We start from the raw sequence: 20721 nt of genomic DNA on the forward strand, positions 1-20721 counted from the left end.
TGCTTCTTACAATTGTATAGAATATGTAAAAGTATTGCATGTGAACAAAGTAAGTATCCGCTGGTTTATAACATGTATAATGTGTACTCCGTACTGTCCGAAAATCAGCACAGGTAAAGCAGAATCTATTTTTAGAATAGCGAAGGTTAACTCATATCGTGACCTAGAAAATGTATCTAATTTATTAATAACTGCTGAATATTCAGCTAAACCCGCGGTATGAGTCACGAAAATAGTTCTTCTTTTATTAATGCGCGAGTTATTCTAGAGTCCAAAAAACTTTTGATTTGTTAATAATAATGTTTTGTATAATGTAGAAATATTTATTTCCTACTAATAATTTCTTGGAACTCAGAGCTTACACCTTTATTATAGTATAATTTGCTGTCCTACTTTTTTCGACAGCGGTAAATCGTTTCGGCAGTAATTTGCATAATTGCGCAATAATACTACGGGACTACAACGTTTTTATCAATCATATACGTCCATATTTTAACTTGGATAACTTAATTTGAAATTGAAAAGGCTAAATATGGAAGATTTTAAGATATCCCGACATAGTATGGGAGTTTTAAAGGATCAAATTCATGTACTTTTTCTTGGGCTGTTAATCGGTAGAGGACACTTTGCGCGAGTGTAGCAGACGAAATCCCATGTAGATGACTTAGCTCTGAACGCGCCTGAGGGCGCGTCCGTCGCAAAAAACAAATGCTATAAACCAAGCAGTTAAGTTTATTCATGCCAACTAATGTAGAAGAATCTATTCAGTACTCTCAGTACAAACAATTGAAGCATCTAGTAACAAATTCAGGGTGATTGAAGCATTGTAACAAATTCAGGGTGATTGAAGCATTGTAACAAATTCAGGGTGATTGAAGCATTGTAACAAATTCAGGGTGATTGAAGCATTGTAACAAATTCAGGGTGGTTGAAGCATTGTAACAAATTCAGGGTGATTGAAGCATTGTAACAAATTCAGGGACATTGAAGCACCTATTCAGTACTTTCAGTAAAATATTCCTGGTGCTTGAAGCATCTATTCAGTACTTTCACTAACAAATTCAGGGTGCTTGAAGAATCTATTGAGTACTTTCAGTAAGTGATAAGAGAACCTATTCAGTACTTCAAGATTTTTTTTATTTCTTAAAAAAACCTCTTGACTTATCAGTAGGTACCCATCGTAAATCACACTTCATTTTTAAGATTATGGAAACAAACTAATAACAGATGGTTAATAAGATCTATAATATTGGCACCAATAAGGTAACCCTTTTCATAGCATCATGCACCCCTTCAGATCTCTGAAAAAAATGGTTCAGTTATCATTCCAAATTTGGTTTTAATTATGATTTTAGACAGGTTTACTTCAAGTTCAGTTATCACTTCAGAAAGGTGCACTTCAGATTCCTAATTTTTTTCAGATATCATTTCAGAATTGTTTACTTGCGGTTCTAAATTTGGCTCAGTTATCATTTCAGAAAGGTTAACTGGGACATAATGTCTTGTTGTATTGCATTATCTTTTGCACATAACTTTCATAAAGTATTATAATCATCAAAATAACATCAACGATAACATCTTTATTGCTATAGGCTGTTAATTCATTATCATTCCATGCACTAACTCTTCTCTTAATAATCTCGTTTTCTGTATCGTTCTTTTTTCAAATAAACACCTTTTGTCAGATGACCATACCTGTGGTCACACAGATTTTGTGGTCACAAGAAGTGTAAACTAATGCATGATCAAAACATCTGTTTAATCTATCCTCTTAACATCGACACTTCATAACACTTTAAAATCTTTAAAGCTCTCCCATTATAGTATTACCGAGACTTAAAAGGTCAGTAGTGACCTCTTGCGACTTATGACTATCGGTTACTCAATCGGAACACTATCATGCCTGCTTAATGCTTCGTAATTCCTTGAAGTGGATTAACCAAAGTCCAGTTTAAAAACCCACTTGAACTAACTATTATGTATATTTAAATTATGCATTTATACCAATGGCGTGCAATTATTTTGTGAGCGAAATATGAAGTGGCGACACTAATTTTTTTAAGTACCAGTTCAGTCAATAAAGAGGTTTATGAAGTTGTTTTACATGTATGCGTTAAGCTTATTAAAGTTATTCACTACCCAGAATGCATTAGGAGCATGATTTAGCATAAATTATTGTTCAACTTTACTTTTTAAAATCATCATTCCTACCACTGACAGGTATAAGCTTTTATCTTTTCAGTATATCTCCGTGTCCTAATAACTTTATTGACATATTTCACAATTAAACATGTCGTGTTAAAGCATATAATATTCTATGAAACCAAACTGGCATGAACTGGACATATATAGTGCTTGTGAAAAAATGGCATGAAAAATCGGTGAGTTGGGAGTCACGTGATAAGCACGAGAACACTAGTGGCAATCTTAAGTACCTAGATGCAGTCCAACTTAACTCTGTAACTATGTTTTACACACAGCTTAATGTCTTAGATTACATTAAAGTTACAATAAACTTGCTTATTGGGGGAATATCATTCACATGGATATGAATCATTTATTCAAGTTCTTATACAGAAACACATCAAAACAAAAAATCCCCGGAAATTTATTATTTGCCTTCCAACTTCCTAAACCTTAACAACCACTGGCTGAGCTGCCACCTAGTGGTAAACCACATGCAGAATTTGACAATATATTCTACACCACAAGAAAAATGTGTGTCAGAAATCAAGTAGATATCTTAAGTTTAAAACATTTTGTACTGTGAATAGGCGAATATTTATTAAACCTGAACTTTTGAGTGAAGTTCAATGGCTGCAGAAAGAAGTAACGTTCTTGTGTTTTCAGTCACATGGCAGTTTAATTCAAAAGCTTCATTGGCTGATCCTGCACTTTATTATTATCATTATAATCTGGCAAGGGCAGATAACCTTGGTAATACAATAATCTTCAGCAATTAAGCTTCCTCACATGACAGAGTAAGGTTTTGAACCCAAAGCGATTTAAGTGATTTCATAGAGCTATGCTTGAAAAGGCTTGGAAGGAAGACACTCTGTTTTGAAAAATATTAATGTTTCATTCGCAACAACTAATTTAATTATGACAAAAATGAATTTCGCCTAAAGTATAACTGAAATATGGTGATCAAACATGTCTAACAAATCCACCCTGAATTAAACTAAGGTTATGTCACATGGATCCGGAGTGAAGAACTGAAATATGGTGATGTCACATGACATCAATAAAAAGCCTTGCATCATTCTAGTATCGAAATATTCAATTTTCACATATATCTTAATGCCTAAAATATTTTGACCTTAAACCATTAAGAATTTTCTCTTAGCTTTACATAAACAATACTTTCTCTGTATTGACATTAAGGAGTAACCAGGACAATGTACACAAGCCCATGAAATAATACAGAAGTGAGTAAACAGTAATGCCTTTTAACACCAAAAACAAACATTTTTACGGCCCATTCTTACTGCAAGTGTAATATTTTTATTGCCGATCTCATAATAAAGAGATATTTTCCATCAGAAAATAATAATGTATGTTTACAACCCTTCACAGAAATGCTGCCAAATTGAATACACAAAATGAAAATGTAAATATGACTCATCAAGGCTTTTTTAATTTAACAACATGCATTTCGAATAAATAATGAAATATCAAATTATTTTGAAGGGAAATATTAAACTAAAATTTTAAAAAAATTTATCCCTTAAATTAAACATTAAAAAGTAGCTTTTTATCTATGTTTTAAAAATTTATTCAAAGTCCCACTTGATTTAAAATTTTTTCATTTATTAAATTCAATGCACCGCCCTTACTTAGAAGTAAAAGGAGTCTGTTTTTTAAATACTGTTTTAATTTCACTTTTATTGAATCTTGATCACCGAATATCTTTAATTCCCTGAAGAGAATTCCTTAAAACACATTAAACCTTAAAATACGAAAAATAAAATCTTCACAAATTCTCAAAATATCCTTTATCATTCATTAACAGCCGAGAAAAAAATTTATCTTGAACAAAAACACAATGTTTGAAGCTATAAAATACAAAACGTTCATGAAAATGCATTATGCTGCAATATACGAGGAAAAGGCTGAGAAACCGCAAAAATCCATAAAGAAGTAAAAACCACATTTCTTTCAAGTGGTAAACGAAACTGAAAAACTTATACTTAGTTGTCATACTTACATTACACCACTTGTTTCCATTCAAATGTTCATATAATAACACTGTAATATCTCTAGATTTTTTTCAAAATTTGAAATATCACTCCACAATTTACATTGAAATTTATTCCCACCGTGGAAAATGGAACACTATTTATATACAATCACTTTAATCCAACAACCGCAAAGTTTACTATCCAACTACATTTATAAACTTCATGAAAATTATATCCAAAACACACAGGGTTTCTTTGTTGGGTTTTTTATTTTGTCTTTTTTTTATTATTAATTTCACATTAAAAATGTATCATAAAACCTTTCAAAATACGTAAACATGTTAAAATTTCTCCGACATACTCCTTATGTTATTCCGCAGTGTTAAAACAACAACAAACACTGTGCCGAGTTTTCTCACTATCCATGAGTTGATCAAACGATCCAATACGAGGTCACACGATATTAAACTTCTTTGTGCCTTCAAGGGGTATGAAAAGCTATCTGCACGGAAGACTGCATTTCACAAAAACTTGAATAAAACCTGGCGTAGTTAATATTGCCGATAGTATCAACTAAAGACCAAAGGCCGATCTAAATTAGAAGTAATACAAATAATAGGTTATATGATAGCCACCGTCGTTTGTCAAGTATCTGCAGTCCTTCGCCACGCTCGAGTAAACACACACACTAATTGTGTGGCAACGTGTCAAGAGACGAAAAATGGGTGACAGAAATACTTTCAATGGCCCCTTTCAACACCTTGACGCCAAATAATTACAGCGAAGCTCACCGTAAAAAAGGAGAAAAATCGGCTAATCCGGTTTGCACTCTTTAAACTCTTCTCGCTTTAATTGTTGTGGTAATTTGAGTTATGGGCGATGAAAATCATATCAATGCAACAAGGTTATAAACAAATCTGTACTTGAAGGTAGAATTTCCCATCCATGTTGATAATGATATTACTGAAACACTTGTGGTTTCAATGCGTTTATGTGGATCACCCCCCAGGTAAACATAAGCTTATTTTGAATGTAAACACTTAATGTCAAGTGGGCTGACATGTATGAATTACTTCAGAGGCATATCTGATTTAACTCCTAATTTCCACCAATTTAAAATGAAGTTAACGAAAAAAGAAAACAATTTCATTTTGAGTAATTGCTTTAATCAGTGTCGTAGTGAGAGATCATTTGTCATTTAAAAGCATGGGAAGCAATAAATCCATCAAATATAATTCAAAACACTTACTGCCGCCAGTTACAAATTAGTGAACAAGAGGTTCTAGCCAAAATATAAAATCTGCAGTAAGTTGTTTTTATCTTTTAAAAAAGGTCTTAGGGAAAATAAAAATATGTACAGAGTATTAAAATGGAGGCTACACCTCAAATATGGTCAGTGATCTACATTTAAAGAGCAGCCATCTTTAGAAAAACATTACATTTTCTTAGAACTATGATGCAATTTTTTACTATTATTGAAATTCATATGAAAAAACAATTTTCCATGGCAATATGTTATAGACTTTAAAAATTTGACCTATTATATAGAGTTGTTCACCTTTAATTAATTGGGTGATGGACTAGACACAAGATGATGATATGATGATTTTCTACGACCCCCACCCATTACCCCACTTCTCACCCATGTAAGAGCTAAACAAGTTCTAACTTCATTATCTCTTTTCTGATTGGCTAATAAAAATACATCAGGAATTCTGATTGGCTAACAACAATACATCAGCACTTCTGATTGGCTACAATAACTATTATTGTATTCCATTGTAACCTATTCTGACTTTGATGAACCTGTAACCAAAAGTATCACATTTTTCACAGCTTTCGTTGTCTTTTTCTTTCAATCACAGTTGAATTACTCACTAACCTATAAGCCATGAAAATAAAAGGCAATATAGAAGAAGTCAATAGGACTTACCCTTTCATCACCACTTTCACTATCACACTGAAAAAAATAAGATAACTTTCTTTGAAACATCATATATTTACAGAGAAATTACAGGAAATAGGTACATTTACGATATGAAATTTTTAAAACATCAAATAATTATTGAGACATAACAGGAAATAATATTTTTAATACATTAACTTTTGTTACATCAATTATAACAGAGAAATTACAGGAAATAAGTACAGAACAGAATGTCTCAGTGTAAGGAATCTAAGTGAAAGACCACATGAAATTTGGTAGTGCGAGTCAAACAAAGTATGAAACAATAGAGACAGGCACATTTTCTGATGATATAATTAAACAGCTTTAAACAATAATGCTGAATAAACAAAAAGCTGAAGTAAGAGAATCAAACGAGTATTTCTTCCTTACTTTACATAGAACAGTTTTGAATGAGGGCTTGTCATTTACACTATAGGACAGGTTCGAGGAGGGAGGGCTTGTCACTTCAACACTGTAGGACAGGTTATAGAATGGAGGGCTTGTCACTTCAACACTGTAGGACAGGTTGGAGGAAGAAGGGCTTGTCACTTCAACACTGTAGGACAGGTTGGAGGAAGGAGGGCTTGTCACTTCAACACTGTAGGACAGGTTATAGAATGGAGGGCTTGTCACTTCAACACTGTAGGACAGGTTGGAGGAAGGAGGGCTTGTCACTTCAACACTGTAGACAGGTTGGAGGAAGGAGGGCTTGTCACTTCAACACTGTAGGACAGGTTGGAGGAGGGAGGGCTTGTCACTTCAACACTGTAGGACAGGTTGGAGGAAGAAGGGCTTTGTCACTTCAACACTGTAGGACAGGTTGGAGGAGGGAGGGCTTGTCACTTCAACACTGTAGGACAGGTTGGAGGGAAGGAGGGCTTGTCACTTCACCACTGTAGGATAAGTTGGAGAATGGAGGGCTTGTTATTTCAACACTGTAGGACAGTTTGGAGGAGAGTGGGCTTGTCACTTCATCACTGTACAGTAGGCTAGATTGCAGGAGGGAGGGCTTGTCATTTCAACAATGTAGAACAGGTTGGAGGCAGGAGGACTTATCACTTTAACACTGTAGGACAGGTTGGAGGAGGGGAGTCTTGTCACTACAACACTGTAGGAAAGGTTGGGGGCGGGAGGGCTTGTCACTTTAAAACTGTAGGACAGGTTGGAGGAGGGAAGTCTTGTCACTACAACAATGTTGAACAGGTTGGAGGCAGGAGGACTTGTCACTTTAACACTGTAAGACAGGTTGGAGGAGGGAAGTCTTGTCACTTTAAAACTGTAGGACAGGTTGAAGGAGGGAAGTCTTGTCACTACAACAATGAACAACAGGTTGGAGGCAGGAGGACTTGTCACTTTAACACTGTATGACAGGTTGGAGAATGGAGGGCTTATCACTTCAACACTGTAGGACAGGTTGGAGGAAGGAGGGCTTGTCACTTCAACACTGTAGGACAGTTTGGAGAATGGAGGGCTTGTCACTTCAACACTGTAGGACAGTTTGGAGGAGTGAGGGCTTGTCACTTCAACACTGTAAGACAGGTTGGAGAATGGAGGGCTTGTCACTTCAACACTGTAAGACAGGTTGGAGAATGGAGGGCTTGTCACTTCAACACTGTAGGACAGTTTGGAGGAGGGAGGGCTTGTCATTTCAACACTGTAGGACAGGTTGGAGGAGGGAGGGCTTGTCACTTCAACACTGTAGGACAGGTTGGAGGAAGGAGGGCTTGTCACTTCAACACGGAGGAGGGAAGTTTTGTCACTACAACACTGTAGGACATTTTGGAGGAGGGAGAGCTTGTCACTTCAATACTGTGACCAATTCCTAGTCTTACTGGTAGAAAGGCACCTGGTGCAGGCATCAGTGCATTATTGAAACCAGCAGGCCTCCTGGTTATGAATATATTTTCTGAGATATCAAGATTTTCATTGGTCAGTGCACATTCTGCACTGGTTTCTGACCAATCAAATACCCGAGATTGAATATTGGCCCAAGTAGAACACCGGATCTTCCACAGCGCCTATATCATTATGAAATTTTGATCCACAGTTCTCATGATCTGCTCTTCATAAAATTCATGCTGATTCATCTATTTCTGTTATTCATACCCCCTTTATCAAAATTCACATGCAATTATTCTTTTAACATGATAATTTTAATCAAAATCATCCGGGTTTTTTCCTTTTTCAGGTTAAACAAGAGAGCACATGTTTATTCTCCCATGAATGAAAGTTTCTCTTGTATGTGCAAAATATATCTTATATATTGGGATTATTTTTTAAAGAATAATTCATGCTTCTTTCATTAACTATACATTTAATGATAAAATTAAATCCCTTAAATATTTCATCAGAATCATCGTCAGTGTTCTTTCTCCATATGTCAATAAAGGATTATGGGACCCCCGCTAATGAAATACAGACCAAGAAGAATATTTAGGGAAAGTGAACATGTGTCGAGTTTAAACGTTAAAACGCCACCAACGAAATGGAAAGAAAAGACTAATTTCCCGTGAAAACTGTTGAAAAGGTGTCATCGCCAATTCTTAAGATTTTTGTCCATAGGAAACAGAATAAAATTTTGATGTATTCACATCGAACTGGCTTGAATACAAGTAAATTAACATTTTAAAATGTTATTTTGTTACACTGAATTGCCTTAATAGATATCCCATTTTAATATATTCCCTGTAAGTGATATTGAATGATATTATTAAGTCTATCCCATATTCATGTTTCCATTTGATATGTTTAGCAAGGGCGACGCAACATAAACAGGTTTCATCTTCATTTAAAACAGCTGATGCGTCAATGATCCTGACACTGCTGATGGAAAAATGGCCGCACACTCTTTTCAAATGTATTGATCTCTTGTGTCAAATACTTCAAAAGTTAAAATCTACTATTCATTTCTTCTATGATTAAAATGATATTAACTTGATTATAAGTAACATGGTTACAGCATCGGGGGAACATTGCGATTTTTCCCATCTTATCAAAGAAGAGAATAACCCTGCCTTGGTGTTGCCAAATTTGAGCGTTTTTTTTCAAGCGTGTAAGAGTTCACGGTTAGAAACAACGGACATTCTGTAAGCTATATTGAAAAAATTCTCCATTTTCCTAAAATTCAATCTCTTCTGCGGGAATCAAACCATAAGCAAATAAGTTAATGGCAGACCGAAAATAAACTTCCCCATCGGGTCATGGAGGCCGGTGTTATAGAAGGATGTATTAATTTTTTATGTTTATAATTTTTTTGATTTTTATACTTACCAAATATCCGGCTCCAGAGCTTGACCTTGTACTCACCTAAAATAGAAAAACAAAAACATATCATAAATTATACCTTTATTATGACTTTAACCCGTAACCTGCAAGAAATGAAAGTGATTAGCCTTTGCCACCTGAGTATGGAGCCAGTATCCATTGTGAAGTTCGACAAGGCTCTATACTGTTGGTAGCTCAATTTTTCTTATTTAATACTTAAAATAAGGAGTCTTAGCCAGTCCAGACAGAGCTATTACACTAATTCAGCAGTTAAATGGCTTAGGGGCTTAACCATAATTATGTGGTTTACTTATTTGTAAATTGAATGTCTGTGGCCGAGTGATTAAGGTTGTTGACTTCAAACCACTTGCCTCTCACTGATGTAGGTTCGAATCCCCCCCCCCACCCCCAAGAGATTTTTGATTTTTCATGTGAAGAAGCTATCCTGCTAGGTTATGGAAAGTCAGTGGTTCTACTCAGGTGCCCGTTTCCACCTAAAAAAGTAATGCAAGGGGTGGGGGTGTCACCTGAGGTCTTTCTCCACGGTGAGTAAAGCTGGAAAGTCATCAGATGGCGTCTACAGTGAAAATGCCATGTAAAACCCAACCAACCTATTTTTAAGCTTCTTGTAACACTTTACAAATCGGGCTTTTTGTTGTTTTTGGTTTTTTTCCTGTTTTTATTTCTATGTATAAATTATGTTAAATTCAATCTAAACATTTCAATGCATATCTCAAATAAATTGGAACCTATTAACTTATATGTTTATTTATGCACTGCTAGCTCCACATTAATTTGTCATTGTTCATTTTGATATTTTATGAAAATGTAAATAACATTAAGTTTATAAGAAAATTTGAAGCGAAAATGTCAGCCAGGCAAGACCCCGTTAAATCATATCTGTCAACGAAATGACAAATTTGTCTGGCTACCATTAAGGAAGCTTAATGGTAGAATAAATCATATTTAATTTGAAATTGAGGTAATTTCTCCATACAACAATAACTACCTTTGTATTTTAATAATGTCTCTTTCATCATTGACGTTTTTGTGTGTGCATGTTTTAGTAGTGAAAGGCTTAAAAAATTATCCTTGAATTTTATGACTTACTATAATTATTATTATGTTATTATACAGTTTTTTTTATAATTTTTATTTAACCCAAAGATACATATCTTAATTGTATTTTTCTTGGCCTTCAGTAAAGTCCCTGTGTGGTTTTATGACTGATGGCATTAGTTTGAGAAGAGCTGTCTGGTTGGGAGTTTTTTATACTGTTGTGTTTTTATTTTTGCTTTCCATCTTATTATTTTTTGGTAAAATGTTTTTATGAGTTTTCATATTCTTGTAATGTTTTTTTGTTGTTGTTTTTTATGTTGTCAAAGTTTTTTATTGCTTTCTTTTTATTTTCAGCATGTCTGGTCATGAAAGTTAAAATAACGTGAAACATTATAATATTCATATCATCTTTTACAGACTTGGCTCATCCATAATATTAATTACGAGTCTAAATTTTTGTACATGTAGACAAGTTTTAATTGGCTTAGACATGCTAAATATATTTTCAGTTTTAAATGGTAAATATATATTTTATAAATTAATACTGATTATGCCACAAATAAGACTGACTATATTTTACAAAGGATGTCAAATAAATTATTATATTTGTTACTCATTAAACACAGACTACACCCTCTTTCCATTAATTGTCACATGGTAGAAATTATTAATCTATGTCATTTCCGAGATGATTGTTGATTATTGGCAAGGTGTTCCGAATAGTAAATATGATGTTGATTGTCTTTAAGTATTCCTTATTTGTAAAACATTTTTTAACATTGAAATTGTTTTGACATTTTAAGTTCAATTCCCAGACAGTGCAGGTCACTTTTGTTTTGACTGATCATAAAATCCTTTCTAGGGTCATTTGTAATGTACAGTCGAGACTGTCATATGTGACTCTCCAAAGGATCTTGAGAAAAAGGTCACATATGACAGGGAGTCTCTTAATACAGTCTCATAGAAAATTTAAATTTAAATACAATCTATCTGTCTATATATCATTGTGACTTAACATATATACTGTATAACTGTGTGAAGGAATAATATCTAACCAATTGCAAATACACATAGGTACTTTAAATATTTTATGTAAATAAAATAAGAATCCCTGTATATATAATAGTATGTATATCATATAAAAAAAATTTTTTTTGTATTAGTTTAATATTGAATCATTATGGTACAAAATTAACTTGAATTTGATGCATAAATAAATATCATACTTTTAAAAACATATCCATATTAGTCTGGTATCAACATTTTTCCGTATTATCCATGCAGCCATTATAAGAAAGGTAAAATAAAAAAATATTCTGCCTAAAAAAAATCATCCGTTGGAACTCCATAATTTTTTAATCCAGTTTACTCAGTTCATTACACCTGTGACCTCAATTTGTTAACACAAATCGATTGCATCAGACGCTACGGACACTCCAGACGCTACGTCACTTGACACCTGCATATGTACATGTAATCAGAGGTGTGTAGAGTTTGTTTTGAAGAGTACTGACTACTGGATTATAATTGGACTTAATTATTTTGTCTCTCTGGGTGTTAAAACAGGTATTATTTATCTGATTAACGGACAATTAAAAGGTGTGAAAGTCGTTTAAATCAGACAAAGCAATGCATTGGGACCAGATAATTAGGGTCGCTTGTCACATATGACAGGGAGTCGTTTAATTCAGACCATTTATATAGGAAAATACGTTGGGAGGACTGAAACAAGGTCGGATAAGACAGGGAGTCGTTAAAATCAGGGGGTCGCTAAGGCAGTCTCGACTGTACATAATTATGCTGCTGGCATGTACAGAAGGTTCAGTTCGGTTCCTTGCACATGCCCATGAATGAAATGGCTGAACTGTGCTCTGGTGATTTCAAAGTGACTTACTGCCGTTATTTAACACGAGGGTAAAATACCAACAACACCACCAGACCTTGGTCTGTAACTCAGTCTAATGTAAGCCTTTAATAAGACCTCTAGTGAGAAGGCTTCGTATTCCTTCTGACAAACTCTGGAGGGAAGACTGGATGACAATTACAATTTTCTGATTTGCAGCAAACTATATATAAAATCACTTTTTCTCATTTTTGTTTGCTAAAATGGTGGGCCTGCAAGTTGTCAAATTACTTGATAAGTAATCAGATACACACATGAGTCAAGAGCTACTTTTCTGTAGGCACAAAAGGTATGAGAATGCATAAATGAATGATACAAGGGCATATAAAAAGTTACTGACCTTTCAATATATATGGTGGTAATTTAAAATCACATCAACAACACAAACATGAGGTTGTTATCTTATAAATTCATCATTATCATACAATGTACTAGACAAATTACCTATCCCATACATATTCCATGTAAAATAACCACCATCATTCCCCTTCCACTTAAAACAATTTTAATTTAGACACATTGAAGATAGGGATATCAGTATAATCATTCTTTATATCTTACCGATATCTGATAAACTCTTACCGATATCTGATAAACTATCAGTCCCTGGTCACCTTACAACAATCAGTTCACAAGTAGGCCATGTTAACATAATGATCACAATCTCTGACACCCATATTGGACATGATCATCTTATAACATAACAAGTTTGCGAACGGCAACACCGCCAGTCTAGCTAACAATAAATTTGTGTAAAGTCTTTTCCAACTATAAATTTGTGTTATACACCAAAATTGGAGGATTTGGCTTGAAAAAGCAGGGATTTGACCAAAAATAGGGGGATTTTAGTTTAAGCGCATGTAAACAAGAAGGACTATGAGACTCGTCCAGTTTAAAATTTGGAACCATCGAAAGTGCTTGACCATTGCCATCAATATAATTGTATAGCCAGGCATTAGCAAGCACTGTGATCAGTGGAGTTTGTCCAGACTCGATACTGTTGCTAGCTGGCTAATTTTTGTAACTAGTAAAGTTTTAGACTGTTTAAAAGATTTAAAAGTCTGGCAAGTCCATTACAAAAATTCAGCAGGTTAAGGGTTAATTTTAGGAATTTTTAAATGAAATTAGAGAACCGGTATGAAAACAAGATCAAGTCTATTCAGATTGCATGAAAATGATTTGGTTCTACACATAATCTATGCTAAAATTGCGCTTAGACAGGTAACACTGTCACATTAAGAATGAGTTGTACCAGTTGTATCATTACTGCAACAGGATAACAATATAATTTATGCGAGTAACTTTTTCTCTGCAATTTTTTGGCTTGTTGATTTTGGACTGATAAAACAATAACGCATCATAGTACAAGATTTTACTTACATCACTGAATCGCCGAGAAATGGTTTTCTTTGGTCCATTTAATATAAGGTTACTGGTATCCAAATGATCGGTGGTCTCGCCGCTGGACTCGCTGTCCGCGGCACTATTGTTATGTTTCTTTGACTTAGACAGGTTGGTTTGTGTCTGCAAATAAAAAAGCAAGATATAAAACCTCTGGTTGTTGTATTCAATTTTTAAATTACAACTTTGTACAAATCATTAGGTACAAAAATCCTAAAATTCTGAACACGGACGATTATAGTCGACCATGAATGCAAAGCAGTTTAATTTAGCGTGCATTGATGGAAATAATATCTCCTTGTCTTTATGGACGTAAAAAAAAAAAAAAAATTAATTTATACAAATATCAGCTGTCAGTATCATCAGTATACACATATAATATCTGTTGGAATATACGATTAAAACAATTTTTAATCTGTCGCGAAAATCAAAATGAATATACTTTCATGTAGTCTGCTGATATCCGATGTTCTAAGCTTTGACCGGGACCAATTTATCATCAATATCGTTTTTGTCAGACGTAACCCTCCCGAGATCCCTATCTATTTTCATACAATAATGAAACATGGCTGAATAGATGAATTGTTTGCGTTTATACGTCTATGAATAATGATGTCTCTAACGGGAGCCGGAATATAATCACAATAGATCTCGATAATGCCGAGGGAAAATGGAATAAAGAGGCAGTTAATGTCAGGTTGCCGAGAAGTTTTTATTCTCCCATTATTTCTCCAAACTTACAATGTTACATTACTCGTACAGTTTTACATTTTTCTTCTTCCCTGGATTTAAGACAGCATTGCTTAAAGAGCACGTTGTCTTCCGTTTTCTTTTAACTACATACTATGACTAATAATAGTAAAATACATGACTTAAATGTGACTTATAAAAGTAAAATTAATATATTCCGAAGTTGTGAATCAAATAAACACATCAGCTTTCCCTGATAATGAAAATTTCAATACTTATATTAAACATCATATAAATTACGACAATACCAAATATGAGGTAATGGTAACTGAAAAATATTTAACTGTTCAGGAAAATAGTACATATTTGGAATGCCTTCAACATTATCAGAACTGATAATGTAAAAATATGGGAATTGTTGAATTCTAACTAATAGAAACTACTGAAAACATAATGAATAAAGAATAACTTCAACTGATAGACATGGAATTTATAATTTTTTGCATATGTAATTTAAGGGTTTCCCTTTTGATGAAAATAAACAACCAAAGAGCAGACTAAAAATTGGGAATTTTATGCTTCTTAATTGGGAAAAAACTATATGTTTTTTCTAGTAACTGTACAAGACAAAAAAGAGCACTGCATGCAGTGTTAATGATCATTTGTTAAAAATTCTGTTACAAAGGGGCATAACCCTATCAATATTTCTTTCAGAATTATGCCCCTTATTGTATACAACTGCTGCTTGTCACAATAAGCATGGAATATTCCAAGTTTCATGTTGATAACTTCAGGATGTTTTGAATACAAAAATGTCAAATCCAACAATGACATCGAAACCGCAGCAATCATAATAGCTCGACTTCTTCTTCGAAACAGATGGGCTAAAAAACGGCCCAGGCAATATATCATGATTTCTAATGTATCCCTTCGACCCTTGACAACTTCCTTGCATGAAAGAATTTTCTCAAAATCTACAGACCAAGTTCAGCGGCATGCAGTTTAAGTCTTCGATCTTAACCTACATTATCTTACTCAATAAACAACTTTTTAACAGTCTAAATTTAATAAGCATTCACAACATCAGAGGAGAACGTATCTTTCTGTAATTCAATAAAATTAACCAAATAGCAATATCTACAACAATAAAGTAAATTTTATTTTTAACATCAAATTAATTTAACCGGAAACCGTTATAATTGTCTACACACCTCCCATATTCAAAAACTTGACTGGTAATATTAAACAAACAACAAAAGAGTCCGGCAATAATCAGCACCTGATTACATTCTGGAACGATGTAAAAGATACCCCCACATAAAGTCGGCAATTGTTCCGTACATAAAAGGAAAATATAGTGAGTAGGGAGCATTATAAAACTTGGCGGGACAGATAAAGAAAATTTGATGTAAGTTTTACGACTACATTTGACAGACATAAAAACCGTATATTGACTATTAATTTCTCTCCGGTTCGGTCGCTGGGCCGAAATGTGTTTTACCGATAAGACATGGCATGTAATTATCGTAACTTGATTGCAACTCTTGTATCATTGAGAGCTATAAATCTGCGGCTATTCAATAGGAGATAACTAAAGAAACAAACTATCGTCCTGTCAATTCAATCACCTTAAGATAAATATTTTCCTCAAGGAGACGTGGCTCAATCATAGAGGGTATCACTGAAATTAATACCATTGACAGCAAACATCGATGTAATACAGTAAACGTTTGAAGATATCACATTATGTGTTACAATATCACATCAAGAAAATCACAAGTAATTAAATATTCTCTTTTCTTTTCATATTTTTATGATTCAGTACATTTTTATTTTGTAGATAAAAATGAGTTCACATATGTGGGGGAATTTGTATAAAGGAATCTGTATGGAAATCTGTCACTTACAGTTATTCTAATCTTTGACCAATAGATATGTGAATCTTTGACCAATAGATATGTGAATCTTTGACCAATAGATATGTGAATCTTTGACCAATAGATATGTGAATCAATGAGCAATAAATATGTGAATCTTTGACCAATAGATATGTGAATCTTTGACCAATAGATATGTGAATCTTTGACCAATAGATATGTGAATCAATGAGCAATAAATATGTGAATCTTGGACCAATAGATATGTGAATCTTTGACCAATAGATATGTGAATCTGTGATTGATATGGGAATTTGTGAGCAATAGATATGGGAAACTAAATTGACCAACAGATATGGAAATCTGTGAGCAATAGATATGTGAATCTTTGACCAATAGATATGTGAATCAATGAGCAATAAATATGTGAATCTTTGAACAATAGATATGTGAATCTTTGACCAATAGATATGTGAATCTGTAATTGATACGGGAATTTGTGAGCAATAGATATGGGAATCTGCAAGCAACAGATATGGGAAACTAAATTGACCAACAGATATGGAAATCTGTGAGCAATAGATATGGGAATCTGTGAGCAATAGATATGGGAATCTATGAGCAATAGATATGTGAATTTGTGAGCAATAGATATGGGAATCTGTGAGCACTAGATATGGGAATCTGTGAGCAATAGATATATGAATCTGTGAGCAAAAGATATGTGAATTTGTGAGCACTAGATATGGGAATCTGTTGACAATATATATGGGAATCTATAAGCAATAGATATGGGAATCTATAAGCAATAGATATGGGAATCTGTGAGTAATAGGTATGGGAATCTGTGAGCAATAGGTATAAGAAGTGTAACAAATAGATATGGGCATCTTTGACTAATTGATATGGAAATATGTCTGTGACCAATGTGTATAGGCATCTGTGACCAATAGATGTAGCCAATAATTAATAGAGTCTGACCTAAATAGGGATGTGAATCTGACCAATATGTATAACAAACTGTGACCAATCGGTATGAAAATATGTGACCAATATCACTGTATGAGGAACTGTGGCCAATAGGTTTAGAAATCCATGACCAATTAGTGTAAGAGTCTGTGACCTAAATAGGTATGTGAATCCGACCAAAACATATGACAAACTGTGACCAACAGGTATGGCAAACTGACCAATAGATATGGAAATCTGTGACCAATTACTACCAGAATCTATCATTAATAGGTTGATAGAAGTGAAGGAAAATGTGGTTATAGATAAACAATAACATTCATTTCCATCCTAAATGAAACATCCAAGATGCTTATAATCGATTTCATAAAAAGTTAGACTTTATCAAACTTTATTATAAGATTATAGCTGCAATTTGAAGCTGTCAAATTTTAACTGAACTAACAAAATAACAGAAAACTTCTATGAATGCACTTAAACAAATAAACACAAATAATTTTCAAAAGGTGATATAAACATGATTCCCCATGTGACAGAAATTTAACATCCGCAGGAACAGAGAGAATATTAATTGATAAAACTTTAATACTCCCTTTTCCTCTATTAAGTGGGAATTTAACACTTGGAGCTCAGGCAAAACTGGGAAAAACTGAATAACTGTTCAAAAACACTACAGCAAACATTTCCCACGTGTAGTCAAGAGTGTAAAGTAATTTTCTAAAATTTACCAAATCGGATATTGCATGATACAGCTGTGGACTAAAACGTTCGGCAGAAATTACTGTGGCGTCTCTCGGGAATCGCATGAGAAATGAACGTAAAATTTACCCATCATCCTTAACTGTCAATAAAATGTGACTACAATGGTTCCATTAAACATGAAACCATATATTTCAGCCGTATTCAGCCATAATGGAACACATAAAAGCCCAGGCTTCAGTCTTAAGACAGAGCTTAATAACAATTTGTGACTGTTCACGGCTACATACATAGCTACGCATAAAATAGCGCATTATAAAGAGTGACTTATCAAGTTAAAGACAGTATTATAACTTATACATGTTAGAAATTTCTCCATGATTATTTTAACGGGCTATTCAAAGTTTATAAATCAGAATGTCTATCAATTTTGTAAAGATACTTTTATGAATATATTAAATCTAATTGTATTACAATCTGTCACTGATTGTAAAGTGTATATATGTAGACAATATATGTAAAGGTTGAAAAGTTCAGAATATCATAAACAATGGGCTATGGTTTGGTTCTTGGTACAACAATTAACCCTTGCAGAAAGGTTTTATAAGGAATTTTCCAAATCATCTGTCAAGGGAGACAAACAAGATGTCAATAAGTTATCTAAACTCGCCTAACCAGCAACAGTCAAGTTACATGGTCATATATTGGCAGTTAAAAAATAAGTCCTTCTATACGACTACCTCAGTCCTTCCATCCGACTACCAGTAATCACTAACTGACTGACTCACTACTTATATCCAACATGATTTCTGAATCAGCAGTGAGAGACAAATGATCATTCAGACTCAATGTTTGAGATCAATTGTCACATAGAAATTTCACCCTCACTTGAAGGGGTTTTTTTTATTTTTAAAGAGTTAATGAAATGAAATAAAAGCAATTTAAAGCAGGGGGAAAGTCTATTTGATGGAATCTGAGGGTTTGAGAGTTAATAGGGTTTGAGAGTTAATAGGGTTTGAGTGTTAATAATAACCTATGAGCGACATGGGTCATAATTTTCAGGGGGCGCCAAATTATCTGACAAAATTTTCTGACAAATTTGTTTAAAATCTGACAAGATAACAAAACCAAACATCTAGCTAATTACAACAGAAGCTAAGTGATTCTTGTCAAGATGAAAGAAAAAACACACACAAAACCAACACACACACACAAAAAAACCTTCAAAATTTTGCCAAACTATAATTAAATTTCAGAACCTTTTCAGCAGCTGCTAGCAAATTGGTTGTTAAATCCGATTTTCTGTTTCCATCAAAATAAAATGGATTAAACCCTGTAAAAACCTGTCAATTCCATTTTTTATCAATCACAAAGAAAAACAAATTTAATCAGGCAAGGCTTAAATTATCAGTGTAATGTAACAATTTCAAGTTGTATTTTTTTGGTGAATTAATTTTTCTAAAAGGTTGAATTTTTATTTTTTTGTCATTTTGTGACGCCAGTCAAGTGTGATGCAGAATTTTGCTAGGGATGCAATAAAATATTTCTGCACCATGTCTATTAAAATTTTTCAACAGTTTTTAGTTATATTGACATGCCAACTTTCCTAATGTTGACAACTTCTCCACAAGAAAAGGTCTGCTTATCCACCCACATATTGACTCCATAACCTTGTTCCACTACCTTAGTCACAGGGTTTTTAAATTGATTAGGGGGGGGATTAGGGGGGGGGGGCGTATTCCTTTGAATTGTGAAGATTTACTAAGCATTATTTGTGAATATAGTTCTGTATTTAGCAACTAAATGATGACAAAAAGTTTAATTCATGTCTTGGAAATGCCTTGATTAATTGACCGTTACCATTCTAAATATCTTAAATCAACTTGTCCACAAATCCATACATTATTATAAGGGAAAATTTCAAAATATGTACTGGCCTAATAACCATGATCAAAAGGCACAAATATGCTGAATGATCTAGGCCTTTAAAAGTGACATGGGTAGATAGCAGACTAAAAGTTAATGATAAATACCTTATTTAATCAAGACCCATAGTTTAATGTCTCTTTTTCTTCATGTTTTTAAGCCATTGACAATTACAAATGTATGTCAATCATTAAAATATAACACTTTCAAATATTCATTTAACAATTGTGAAAGAATATATTTATGACTTTGTGCATTGGGCCCTTTTAATAAATTCGGCCCAAAAGTGGAGATCAAACCCACCGTCAATGGCAACACCTTCTATAACCCAGTTTTAAAGATCTTTTAAGCCACTATTAAGTGTCACAAGTTTCCCTACATTATATTAAAATATTATTTAATTGTGTTTTTTCTTCCTTATGATATTTTTTTTTTTAAATCTATCTATTATCACCTGATTCTGTCAAAATCTCATAGCCCACCAATACATTGTCTAAGTTTTTGCATTTAACACAGAAAACAAAAAACAAAGCCACCCTATTAAACAGCCATTTAACTTTTTCCAATTAAAACCCTCTGGAGTTTTAAACTAATTGCCATATAATTACTGACGAGTTGTGTAAAAAACCAAAATGCAACAATTAAAATATGCACTTTTAAATTAATGAGTACAAATTAAGTTGTGTTACACGAGGGGGAAAAGATTTTTACTAAAGGAAGCAAAAGCTCTGTACTAATTAAGAGGGAAAAAGAGGCCCTTGGAGTAATCAACAAATTCCGTAGACACATAAAAATCAATTAGCT

General features: G+C 33.6%; 1 protein-coding gene across 4 annotated transcripts in view; it reads right to left on the minus strand.

Moving 5' to 3' along the window:
• The window catches only part of LOC132742156 (autism susceptibility gene 2 protein-like), a 141747-nt gene that overhangs the window by 58588 nt on the left and 62438 nt on the right, over positions 1-20721 (minus strand). For all 4 annotated transcript variants that reach the window (XM_060730487.1, XM_060730486.1, XM_060730485.1 and 1 more), the window contains exons 3-5: positions 13736-13879; positions 9400-9435; positions 6115-6141 (exon numbers count right to left, since the gene is read on the minus strand). In XM_060730487.1, the coding sequence (XP_060586470.1) occupies positions 6115-6141; positions 9400-9435; positions 13736-13879 (207 nt within the window). The remainder of the gene's footprint in view (positions 1-6114; positions 6142-9399; positions 9436-13735; positions 13880-20721) is intronic.

The sequence above is a fragment of the Ruditapes philippinarum genome, unplaced genomic scaffold (genome assembly GCF_026571515.1).
Source record: "Ruditapes philippinarum isolate M1 unplaced genomic scaffold, ASM2657151v2 ctg1219_1_1_1_1, whole genome shotgun sequence".
NCBI lineage: Eukaryota > Metazoa > Mollusca > Bivalvia > Venerida > Veneridae > Ruditapes > Ruditapes philippinarum.